Source organism: Ischnura elegans, chromosome 4 (genome assembly GCF_921293095.1).
Source record: "Ischnura elegans chromosome 4, ioIscEleg1.1, whole genome shotgun sequence".
NCBI lineage: Eukaryota > Metazoa > Arthropoda > Insecta > Odonata > Coenagrionidae > Ischnura > Ischnura elegans.
Genome location: NC_060249.1, coordinates 55,009,937 through 55,023,190, shown reverse-complemented (window position 1 = coordinate 55,023,190; position 13,254 = coordinate 55,009,937). Strand labels below are relative to the sequence as shown.

The 13,254-nt window shown below is 42.3% G+C and overlaps 1 protein-coding gene across 7 annotated transcripts in view; it reads left to right on the top strand.

Annotated features, from left to right (window-relative positions):
• LOC124157521 (kinesin-like protein KIF21A) overlaps positions 1-13,254 on the top strand; it is a 162,210-nt gene that overhangs the window by 97,947 nt on the left and 51,009 nt on the right. For all 7 annotated transcript variants that reach the window (XM_046532326.1, XM_046532323.1, XM_046532324.1 and 4 more), the window contains 3 exons: positions 170-391; positions 1,489-1,712; positions 9,015-9,279. In XM_046532326.1, coding sequence (XP_046388282.1) covers positions 170-391; positions 1,489-1,712; positions 9,015-9,279 — 711 coding nt within the window. The remainder of the gene's footprint in view (positions 1-169; positions 392-1,488; positions 1,713-9,014; positions 9,280-13,254) is intronic.

Here is a 13,254-nt window from a genome sequence, read left to right as displayed (position 1 = left end):
ACTTCATAATTTATATATTGTTTTATTGCTATTTCAATGTATGAAGGAATGTAGTGAATTTTGAGTGTGTAGGTAATTTTTATGTGCGTAATACTCTATGTTGTTGTTCCTTTGTGCTTTAACATTAGTTTGAAGTAAATTGAAGTCCTTTTTCACTGTTCGATTTTAGAAGATGGTGGTACACCAGAGGAAGTCAATGCTCAATATGGCATGGAATTGGCTGAACTGACATCTGAGATAAATATCAAACAGAAACTGATTGAGGAGCTTGAATTATCACAACGACGATTGCAGTCTATGAGAGCCCATTATGAGGATAAATTAACTCAGTTGCAGAGGCGAATTCAGGATACCCAGGAAGAACGGGATAAGGTGCTGGCTTCTATCACTGGTATGCCTCATCATTATCATTATTTGTTAGAAACTGTTGTGCTTGATAAGTTAATAATATGTCTTGTTGATCAGACTCTAGTGAATTTGTTTTACCTCTGCCTCAGTTCATTTTTTCATGTAGAATTTTCAGTAAATCAGTAATCCACCAGAGTTAGCCCCAACTGAAAGCCTCATGGAAGCCTCTGTTTCGAGTATATTTTTTGTCTCATTTTATTTAACGATATTTGAAAATTGCAAGTAAATGTAGTCCTGGCTGAGAAATGCCACTGATCATGGTTGAAACTTCTTTCTTCTATATAACCTTAGTGTCCAAAGATTCAGTGCAATATTAGTTTAACAGTGATTTGTTAAATTATTGTGTTAACCATAGAATTTAACCTGTGTTTACGTATGAAAATAATTGGTATCATGAATGAAAAGTGCATGGTTAGCATTGTAAAAGAGATCTCTTTCAGGACTCATTTTCAAACTTAAAATGGATGGACTCATTATTCAGTGACATTTGGTGCTTGAAACTATGGCATCCCAACTGAAAGATTAGTACTTGCCCAAAAACCGCATGATTTTGACAGTGGCTGAATTTTTAGTCTTTGCCTCTTGTACTTAGGAAAATAACATGTGCTTTAGTTATCTCTTGTAATGTATGATTTGCGGTCTCCTTAATTGTCTCTTTGATGCTGCTTCAAATATTATTCAATAGTACATAGTGAGGTTTTCATTTATTTTGAAGGACAGAGTTCGTTAAAAATTTTCATCGATTATTAGCTATACTGTTTCACTTATTTCAAACTAATCTCTGGAAAGGTATGTATGATTTTACACTTTCCCGGCGAATAACTTTAGAAAAATCTTCTCGGGATTGCGCGCGGGTTAGATTATTTAAGAGCGCCGACGTTTCGGGTACCGACTCGCTACCCATTCTCACGGCTACTAGCATGAGCCACCACGGCTACTAGCTCATGCTAGTAGCCGTGAGAATGGGTAGCGAGTCGGTACCCGAAACTTCGGCGCTCTTAAATAATCTAACCCACGAGCAATCCCGAGAAGATTTTTCTGGAAAGGTACTTTTGATCAAGAAATTACTTTGCTGAACAGGTGGAAGTGGTGCCAACCAAAGCCTTTCTGCTGGCAGTGCAGGGGCTGATAAAGTGAAGAAAGTAAAGGAGGAGTATGAGAAACGTTTAACAGATATGAAGAAAGAGCTTCAGAGGTTGCAAGCTGCCAAAAAAGAGCATGCTCGGCTGTTAAGGAATCAAACACACTATGAAACTCAAATGCGTCAATTGAGGACAGATTTGACTGAAATGAAGCGAGCTAAGGTGAGTTTTTATCTGCATACCTGAAGAATATATTCCACCTTTCAGCATTGATGTCTTTGCATATCTCCAGGACATGATGGCATTTGTTAAGAGAAATAAAAATTAGAGATGGGTCAAATAGCATTTTTCTCGTATTCGTACATCGAACACGAATACTTAAATTTTTTCAGAGCATCTCACTCGAATATGTACTTCATTACTGAATGTGCATTTTTTCACAAATTTTTAGTAAAAATGAAAATTTTAAAAAATATGCTGAACACTTTGCAAGTCAATCTACATCAATACGACTCCTAAATCCTGATGCAACCGTCACCCTCGATTATATAAAACTTGCACACGTGGAGCACCGCAAGTCTTTTGTTTTTTATTATATGCATATTGAATATTACATTATTTGTAGGGCTCCTAGATTATGGTAAATAAAAGCTTCACTTAGCGATGTAAAAATGGACCAAAATTCAGTTTATAAAGTCAGTAAAAAGATCTATTTTTTTGTTAAAGGCAGTTAAAAAAATCATTGAATAAAACATCCTTTCCCAAGAACAAAAATCTTGCACACGTTGCCTGGGTTGCAACTGCTGCAGGACGTGGGTCCGTGATCACGGAGCGCGATTGCGCACTGCTACGCTTAGAAAACAGGAACACGGAGCTACTGTGAATGCAGCTAGCGAGCGATCGCTTCCATTTTACTGAGGGGATTCTAATTGAAATAATAAGCCCGGTGTATCCTAGTGTGAGGTAGTGGTTTAATAACAGAGGTAGCAAGGATTATTACAGCACTCGAGTGATACTCCATTAACAAAACTCGCACCGTCTCTCTACACACATTCCGCGCGACTGACTGCGCGTCACCCTCCTTACTGGCTCGACCGTCCGAGTTCCTCGGCGTCCCCCAGAGGGGCAGCACCTGCCGGACCATTTCGAACAGCCAGTTGATGACAGTCGGCCTTTCCTGATTTCAGGGCCGTCCTCGGCCCGCTCTTGCGGTTGGCTGACCTCTTCTTCTACAGCATCGGATTCCTCTTGAATCGGCTCGTTGGCTCCCTGGTCTCCGAGGCTGCATGGGGGTGGGTTGTCATCTTCTTCTACAGCATCGGGGTCCTCTTGGATCTGCTCGTGGGCTCCCTGGTCTCCGGGGCTGCATGGGGGTGGGTTGTCATCTTCTTCTACAGCATCGGGGTCCTCTTGGATCTGCTCGTGGGCTCCCTGGTCTCCGGGGCTGCATGGGGGTGGGTTGTCATCTTCTTCTACAGCATCGGGGTCCTCTTGGATCTGCTCGTGGGCTCCCTGGTCTCCGGGGCTGCATGGGGGTGGGTTGTCATCTTCTTCTACAGCATCGGGGTCGTAGTCTGGTGGGGGTTGGCACCATGGTTTCATTCGATCTGCACAAAAGACCGAATGAAACCTCCTCTGGGTTCTGGCTGCTCCTGGGATGTCTGTCAGCAAATATCTATCCCTGGGGAATACCTTCTCCACCCTGTATGGTCCCTTAAATTTGGGTGCTAGCTTTCGAGACGTTCCCGTCGCCTGGGCTTCTCGCTCGACTAACACTAACTCTCCCCGCACGTATTTTCTTGGCTCCTTGTGAGCTTCGTCAAACCTTTTCTTCTGCCTCTCCTGACATGTTACCATCCTGCCTAAAGCTTCCTTCCTAACCTCCTCTATCACTTCTTTGCTCACTTCATGTTCATCTTCCTGCAATGTCACTACAACTCGGTTCCTTAACGCATTCCGCGGGCGGTACGCAAACAACAGTTCATGTGGACTGGCTCCCACCGTCTTGTTCTTCATCGAGTTCATGGCAAATTGAATGTCTTTCAAGCGCCCATCCCAATCACTTCCATCCTCCGTTGAATTCATCGTAGTGATAGCTCGAGTAATTATGGCGTTTGATCTCTCTACTTGTCCATTTGCCCTAGGCGTTGCAGTGGCGTTCTTGATGTGTTTTATCTGATGCCCCTCGCAAAATTCCTCAAATTCTCTCGACGTATATGCCGTTCCTCTATCCGAGATGATACGGTCCGGACAACCAAACAAGCTAACTATCTCACTCAAGGCCTCACAGACTGGTTTTGACCTCGTGTTTTTCACAGCTCGTAGTACTATGAACTTCGTAAAATTGTCTTGGTACGCGAGGATGTATTCACTGCCTCTTTTGCTACGAGGGAACGGTCCTAGGTGATCTATGTTAACGGTATGAAAAGGCGTACCCTCGCGCTTAGTTGGGTACAGTATTCCTTCCCTTTTCCCGCCTGGTCTCTTGTGGTACGCGCATTCGATACAGGCTGCGATATATCTCTTTATCCTTTGTCTCATCCTCGGGAACCAGAAATATCTTCGCAGGTGTTCCAGAGTCTTTTCTTCTCCGTAATGTCCCATGTCATCATGGCTCCCCTTTATGATTCTCCAAATCGCATCTCTTGGGACCACCCAACGACTTCCCCCCTCCACTCTTCGACATATTCGATGGTCTCTTACTACATAATCAGTGTGCACTTGCTTATCCTCGTTTGTCTGTGCTGGCTTTTTCAATGTCGCATGTATTTTCTGGAGACTCGGATCTTGCAGCTGCATGGTCAACAGCCAATCCTCCTGCTGAATTCTGGTGGTGAATATTTTTGAGTCCACCATCTCAGGTTCTACCGCCTTTTGCATGCTCTCTCTTTTTGCGTAAGGCAGGCGATACGGACGTGACGTCACGGGTTTGTCGTCATTCAAGTCAATGCTGATGCTGGTGAAGTTCGCCTTGCCTAACTCGCTTAAGTTTTTAGCAAAACATCCCCTGAATTTATTTACGAGGTCGCATAGTGCCCCTTCGTCTTGCGTCGTCAGGTTCTCGTTCATGTGGATCTCGTCTTTCTGGATCCGTGACTCCTCTTCCACCTTCCGCACTTGAGAATTCTTTCTTTCACTAAGGTCGGCGTTTTCTCTGGAAATGGTGAGTCTCCCAAACTCCTTTTCGACCCGAATTCCTGGTTGGTCTAAGGCACTCCGCCCTACAATGATAGCATCCTCCTGAGAATTTTCTGGGACAATTAAAACCTCTACTTCCACATTCACATCGTCTACTTTCAAGATCATTCGTTTCGTGCCAATAGCTTCACAACCCCTTGATCCAAACCCAACTAAACGCTTCTGGCTCGCCTCATATTCGACTCCTAGTTCTTGTGCAACGTCTCTTCTCAGGGTGACAACATCGCTTCCTAAATCAACGAAGCCAACCACCCTGTCGTCGTTTATCTCTATCCACTTGTGGTACTCGTCCTTTATGATGCAATTGGGTCTAGTGATTTTCCTAACGTTCCACTTTTTCTCATTCTGGGTCGTTCTCGGTGTTGCCTGCAAACAATCTTTCTGCATATGTCCCGTCTGCTTGCACCGGTAACAAACTCTCTCACGGGCAGCTACTCGGCACTCCCTAGCGAGGTGCCCCTCTTTTCCACAATTGAAACAAACACCCTGGGTATGCGTCCTTTCGCCCCTCACTTCCTTGACTTCAGCCCTTTTGTCAATGGTCACAGGAGGTCGATTGTGAAAGTTTGCCCTATCTCCCAATTTGGCCCTATCAGTGACACTCTCGTATCGTCTTATCTTGCGTAATAGTCCTTCTACATCTTCAAAGTCACACATAGTCAGCAGCTTCACTAGTTCCTTATCCCACATGCCATTTAGAATGTACAGTGCAACCTCGATATAACGACACCCCACGGTGCACTAATAAACACTCGCTATAGCGAATTGTCGCCTTACCGGAGGTGGAGCAAATAATAGCCAATATACCTGTTGCGAACAGATATACAGGAACAGGAGTGGTGCGGCGACAGATAAACATCTATCCGATAAACGTAAGCATAAATCCAGACGAAAGGCGATGTTTTTTTGCATCACTAAATGTCCTTACTCAAACAACGACTAACTACTCAAACAATTTATAAGCGCCGCACTGAATAAAAATCATGCAAAGCATTGTTTCGTCAATCATTATGCCAATGCAAAACCGACGAAGCCATTTTTCTATGCACTTAATTAGTTCATTTACCTGATCATTCTATTATTTTGGTATTTTCCGCTGAAAATTCAAAAATTAACTGATAAAACAGTATCGCGGTTATTTAATGCCTCAAATGTTTCCATTGGTGTATGTTTATTGTTTCTGTACGTTAAGCGGCAGTGAAGTGAAATAACGCATTACATTTGTTTCTACAGGCGAAAACGGTGGAAGGTTGTATAACGTTCCCGCCTTGGAAGACTTTTTCTATCAGATAATGTAATATCTTTATCATCTACGGTAAAAAGTTTGCTAAGCTTGAAAAATGATGTGATTAAAATTGCCGTCGTTGAATAAAAGTTTCTTTTTGAGTGTTACGCTCGCGACGTATTTGAAATAATACACCGAGTTTACCACGGCACTGCAAACGAGAGTTAGTTGTTCTGTGAGTTCTTCCAGTGGCCACCAGGGGATGCTCGGCTACCCACGTGACAAAAGAGAGCGCCAGTACGACTCCGACCACTGACGCGAATAGTTCACCCTTGTAAATCCGCAACGGAGAATAAATACGTCCATCCGGACAATTCACGCTGAGTATCATTGCTTCGTACATCCTAAATCATCGCTAAAGCACACTACCTACCTTTAGAGGCCTCATTGCAAGAAATACCTCATACTGCAAGGGTTTTGTCGGGGAGTTGTATGTAAAAAAGTTCCGTTTCGTCTATGTTATATGACGCGGGGAATACTTCTAAAGATACTTATGATCGGAGTCCTTTCTTCCACGACTTCGGGTTCACACCGCAGGCATCACCAGCAATTATGAGGGGAGATAACGCTTTGGTGCTTCGCATTAGTATAATCAACCTTCCGCACTCTTAAAATTCTCGATTCGCAATCTATCCCTGAAATACTCCGCTTTAGGCTTAGGCGTAGCCCCTTCCTCAGAAGTTCCCGCAGATTTGAGTGGGCAAAACCACCCGAACAAAGCTTCTTATTACTCTTCATCGTCTGCATTCCTTGGGCGCTTTTGTTTTTTTTAATTTTGCAGAGCGAATAGGAAGATAAATTAATTTCGACACTCTCATATTACTCCTTTATTTTTATTTTCTCGCTTAGACGTGTTTGGTGTTTTTTGGCCATGGTGACTGCCATCAAATGCTTTCTATTCACGCAACTCACGGACGTGCGGGTATGCTGCCGACTGCTTTCTGCCGCCCGAGGAACAAAAGAAGATGAAGCATTCGCGAATGCTAATGCCACAATATTTTCACCAAAATTAACTACTTATTTATCGAACGACAGTTTACCACATAAATTTGAGACTGAACACTCCATTAACTTCATTCCTAACAGATCGCTAGCAATTACAGAGGTTAAGGAGTCTTGATGAAAGTCTTCCGGCGGTGAAACCCTCGCTATGGCGAGAGCCAACACCGAAAGGTTGCCGTAAAAAACGAATTTTTTTACACGCCTATTATAGGGTCAATTGACGGTGCATCGGCTATCTCTCGTAATAGCGGGGGTGTCGCTATAGCCCGTACTCGCTTTAACGAGGTTCCACTGTACTTGATAAGGGAGGCTTCATTTACTTCACCACGCCTAGCGATAGTCTTCATCGCGTAAACATATGACTCATGCGTCTCGCCACGCTGCATTCTTCTCTTTGTAAGACTCAAGTGCACGTCGGCTTGGTCCTCCACTGATGGGAAACAATATAATAGTCCTTTTTTGAACGCCTCCCAAGAGTGTACTTCCTCGGCTACGCTATTCAACCATAGTTTCGCCGCTCCGCGTAACTTACTAACGGATTGGGCTAACAACATCGACTCGTCCCATCCGTAGGCTGATGCAATGCTCTCTACTCGCCTGACCCACTGTACCGCCGTGAACCCCAGGGTTAGCGAAGGTTCAAACTCCGGCAATAATTGCTCTGCTATTTCTCGATAACCCACCATACTTTTATCAAGAACTAACGATTGCCCATTTAAAAGATCTCGTTCACGTTCTAGAAGTTTCCTTTCTCTCTCTAACAATTTTCTCTCGTGTTGCAAAAGCGCTTGTTCCCTCTCCGCTGCGCTTCTAAGGACGCTACTCTCTCCGACAGGATACCGCCAATTTCCCAACGACGGTTCTCTGCCCTTAGTAGGCCACACGACAGTAGCCTCGCGCGGTTGCTCACTGGGTCCTCTTGCCTGTATATCCTCCCTAGCCTTGTCTCTCGCGGCAAACGGCGTCGACGCAGGCAGAACCCACTTAGCGGTAGCCTCTCGGTGCATCTCACTATGCTCCCTGGCCACGCCGGCCTCGCTCTCCTGCTCTCGACATGTTCCCGCCAATTCAGTCGCGTCCCTTCCTTCCGCAGAATGGACCCCGTTGAAGCTACCTACGCGACACTCGCCATCCCACGACGCATTCGTCGGACTGGTCATTGCTACACTAGAACCACACTCTCTCACCTTACTCAGTCTGCACTGGGGTTTTTGATGTTCTATCTATTGATGGCTGGATGTGCACGAACAACTCCACCGCAGCTCGCTGGTCGATCCCACTTCTGAACTGTGAGGTAGTGGTTTAATAACAGAGGTAGCAAGGATTATTACAGCACTCGAGTGATACTCCATTAACAAAACTCGCACCGTCTCTCTACACACATTCCGCGCGACTGACTGCGCGTCACCCTCCTTACTGGCTCGACCGTCCGAGTTCCTCGGCGTCCCCCAGAGGGGCAGCACCTGCCGGACCATTTCGAACAGCCAGTTGATGACACTAGTATTAATATACAGTAATTCCAGTGCTTTTGCGTCTGATTTAATTTTTTTTAAAGATCGCAGAAAATATTGAGCGAGAGTGAAAATCATGCACAGTAAATCTGCAACACGGATATACGGCAGCGGGATAATCGGGAGTCTGATGTATTACTAGAGATTAATTCATTTCAATTGGCTTATGGAACTGTTTAAGATGCCTTAATTTCCTTTCATCTCTTAATTCTTATAAAAATACCATCAACTTTCCTCATCACCTTTTCCTTTTTACATAAGGCTAAGCATTGAGGAGATAAAATTCGGAGGGGAATTGTAAAAGTGAGAATATGTTGTGCATGCATTATCAATTGCCAAGTCCAGAAATTAAGTTAAAAAACTCGACACGACTCGACACTCGCAAGTAGTTTACAACTCGACTCGATATTTGACTTGAGATCAAAAGGTACTACTCGCACATCCCTAGAATTTTTTTTGGGGGAATTGTTGCTGATTTTCATTTCGGGAAGTGATGTACTGATATGCTCTTCTTCTATTTTCTTGTAGGTTAAGCTTGTGAACAAGATGAAGGAGGAACTTACACGCCATAAGGAATCTGACCTTAGGCGAGCTAAAGAAATTGCTCAGTTGCGCAAGGAAACCAGGCGTAACGAAAACAAAATTAGGAGTCTAGAAGCTGACAAACGAGCAAAGGAGGCTGTGCTCAAACGAAGGAATGAAGAAGTGTCAGCATTACGGAAACAACGAGCTGCTCGAGGAGCTACTGGGGTCCTTAGTGCTCGTGCTGCTGGCCATCTAAGGGTGAAGAATGGTAAGTTATACTACCAATTGTAGTCATAAATGGCAAAGCAGGTCAAAAATTAAAAACACTGGTAACTTTCTACCTAGAATATTTAATAACTCAATTTTGGTTGTTGTGGTAAAAACTTTACCTGGAAAGTTATCTGTGATTTACATTTTTGACTTACATATAACAGATTTCCATCACATTTAGACTGATTCTTTTCCATTCCTCCTCTTAATTTTCCTCCCAGAATTGGAAGATAGACCTTTGTGACATCTTTTCAAAGTGCGAAAGATCCACAGAGAAAAAATCATCCGCCTTGACCGGGATTCGAACCCAGATACGCCGATTTCCGGTCGAGTGCTTTAGCCAGTTAAGCTATCGAGGCATCATTCTTCCCTGCACACGTTTGTGCATTCCGGGTGACTCCCTTAAAAGTTATCACCGCGGCTAGTCCCGGTATACTTTAAACTAGTCAAGAGCAAACACCTCTTTGTGTTCTTAGTCCGGGCCAGCTCTCCGGCTGCGGCGCTTTGGACTGCTTGTGGCATCATATGCCCAGCAGTCCAGCAACACCTTGTCCGGTAGTGTCCGCAAATATCCACATAGAAGAATGACACCTCGGTAGCTTAAAGCACTTGACCGGAAATCGGGAGATCCGGGTTCGAATCCCGGTCAAGGCGGATGATTTTTTCTCTGTGGATCTTTCGCACGTTTGTACATTGCAAGTGACTCCCGTAAAAGTTACTATTGCGGCTAGTCCCGGCATACTTTAAACTAATCTTTTTAAAGTTCTTAGTGTGATAGGAGCTAGAATTTTACTGCTTTTAGAACGACTTGCTTAAAATTTTAATCATCCTTTGAATTAATTCCTTTGTATTTCCGTAGAATATGTGGATTACTAATCATAAACACGTAGAATTTGTACTCTATTTCACCAAGAGTTAATTATCATTATTTTATTTTACTTGAAAAAAATCACTCTCCATTATGCACTTCATTTCTTAAGTTTTATGCAGTAAAGTTCCTATTATATTTGGCAATGTAGAGGAAATCACAAAGAGTGAAAAAATTGGATAATCCATTCATGATCATTTCCAGTACTTGCTGCTATAATGGGAAGGCCAGGGTCGGAAAATGAGAATGGAGGAATATAAGAAAGGGTTTGGGGAAGTGGATAAAGAATTGATTGTTGGAAAATCCAATGAATTGCTATTTGGATGATAGATGATTGGTGCTTTATCGTACTATTTTGTCAGTTAGGAGTATCACACCTTGTTGCACTACAGCTATTTGCCTGAAATTCATTGTAGAATTTTGACGTGCACCAAATTAGTCCATTTCATAATTTAAAATTCTGGTGAATTTACGGAAATTTTCATTTATTATATTAAACTTATTATACTGTGTAAGATCCTTTTTACTGATGTTGGTTAGGAAAAAACCCTCATGGATCAGTGAGGCTGTTGTCTTATCATTCAAAGTATTCTTTATGTCTTCAACACAGGACATGAGAATATACCATATGCTCTTTCATTTTTGAGTATCATGTAGATGTTACCTCTAAAGTAAATAAATGAGGACTCCAGTATCGCATGTCGTCTTATGTTGTTGAAGATTGCTTTTATCAAGAATCAGTTCCACTCTATTTCTGCTAACCTTTGTGGTGGTATAGAATATGAATCCATTGATTTCCAAGAGAATAAATATAACATTGCTGGCTGGCAAGCTTTCACTTACACACACGCCTTATTAATGCTCCTAATAGTATTATACATCAGAAGTGAGTGAAATTGAAATACATAGTGCTTCATTGTCTTTTTGGGATAAATATAATGGTATTAAAATTAATTCAAAAATGATTTGATGTCATTTGTACATTGTTTTTATTACATTCATTAGATATTTTGTAAGTTAATCCGAATAAATAATCAATGCTATTGGCTTTACTTCAAGCAATATGTGCACTCAGGACACGCTCGGTGAGAGCGGTCTGCCATTTTTCTGAGAGGGAGAAACCCTCGCTCAGTACAGCTCACAAGGAGACTTTGCCTAACTGATGTCAAGAAAGAAGATGAGACCCTTTTTATTTGAAAGTAGACAGTTAGGTAGGAATACTGCTGAAGGGTTTTGTCCAAATACGCCCGGGTTTGAGAGAAAAAAGCATTTAAAAATTTAAAAATACGGTCACGTTCAATTTAATTAAAAAATTTCGCCCAATTGTTTAAAGGTCGATTTGGCCCAGTGGTACCGTATCGCGCTTACATTTTGAAAGTCCAGGGTTCGAGGCTCGGAATGAGTAATTTTTTTCCAGTCTGCCACTTTCTTCATTTTTTGTACTTTGTTCCATCTTCTTCAGATTTGTTGATTTCAGACGTTACACGTTTTTTTACTAGACTGCTTTTTTAGAATAAGCCTTAAATTGACATTCATGTCGCTAGCTTACCTTGCTTCGAATTATTCTTTCCGTTGCCGAGATTCATCCAAAAAGGAGTGATATAACTCTGATGCTGATACGTCGTAGTAAAGGGAACTCGTTTCCGAAGCAAAAGATTTTAAACATACCGACTTCGAAGAGTTTCCCAGGTCCCTACTACGAGTAGAGTTTTACCTGTCTACCTCTATGATCAATTTTGAGTACTCCAAGTGCTAAACGTTGTTCTTCTTACATTTATTGCTGTTAATTAGTCTGTTTTTAACTTGGTAATTGTTAGAAATGTTTTATATGCTAAATTTTCAGAATGAAGTGAGAATCGTTACTCATTATAGCTCTCGCCGTCGAATGGACCCCGACTATTGTTTGGTGGGCGGCAGGTAGGATTTTGAAAATAAATTTTGTTCTTTACACTTGGATAGTTGAAGGGCTGAACGAATAGGACAAAGGTTTTTTTAACACTTAATAAACTGGATAGGAGGTTGAAGTTCTGTATTTTTTTTTCGGAATGTGTAAAGTGTCCAAAAAGTCATTTTTGACCACCCTGTCAATCATTATCCCCTATTCCTTCTTCCCTAACCGATCGGTAGGCGAGGTATGCTCCCCCTAACTAACCCTCCCCTCAATATCAGTCTCCTTCTTTCTGCGTATTTAGCGGGAAAGAGCTTTCAAACAAACTGTATAAACTGGGGAAGGAGTTGTTGGCACATATGAACTTTTTATTAGCTGGATAATACTACTAGGCTAACTTGAAATTGGTTCATGGCCCGCAACGCTTTAAGTCGATGTCCATACGATCGTATCATTTTTAGATTGGTTTGTCGGTTCATCCCTTCCGTTTTCTTTTTCCATGGCCTACCTAGACTCCCACTTTCTGCTACTTCCTTGTGCTTTTCTCTGCAGCACGATATCATTCAGTTTTCCCTCCCTTTCATGAGACCATAAGGTATAACCCCGCGAGGAATTGTTGCCGTATACAGGACCATTTATTTTAGGAAATACCTCAGTAATATAGGGCACCAGAATAAAGGAATTGAATATTACTGATATTGGCAGTGCCATTTCCAATTTTTCCTTTTTTATTTATTAATTTCCCCTTTACATGAACTCGGATGATATGCATCAAAAAAACAAGAAAAGCACAAAATTGAAAAGCACCATGAACATTTAATAAAACTGCTACCTGAACATTTGCACTTGCGTTTTCTTAAGTCTTCAGGGAAACATATTTCCCGTAAGTTCTTGAAAACACTTCTATTTTCTACTAACTTTGACGCATACCAAGCATACCTAAGCATATTATTGAATGCTGGCGAGGACAATTGATGATGAACAATGGAATGAATTTTTATTCCATCCTCACGTGAGGAAATCTCCCTTTGCCCTTGAAGAAGGAAGGTGCAGTTCTTGATTCGTGCAATAAACTGTTTTATCTGTCTGTAAAAGTATACATCGCACGGCTGGCATACGTTTGTGCACTTCGGTGGTATAATTTTTATGCTGCATAACGGTTCTCCTTCCTCGTCGATAAATAGTTCATCGTAAATGGCAGCATTAGTTTGGCCCCC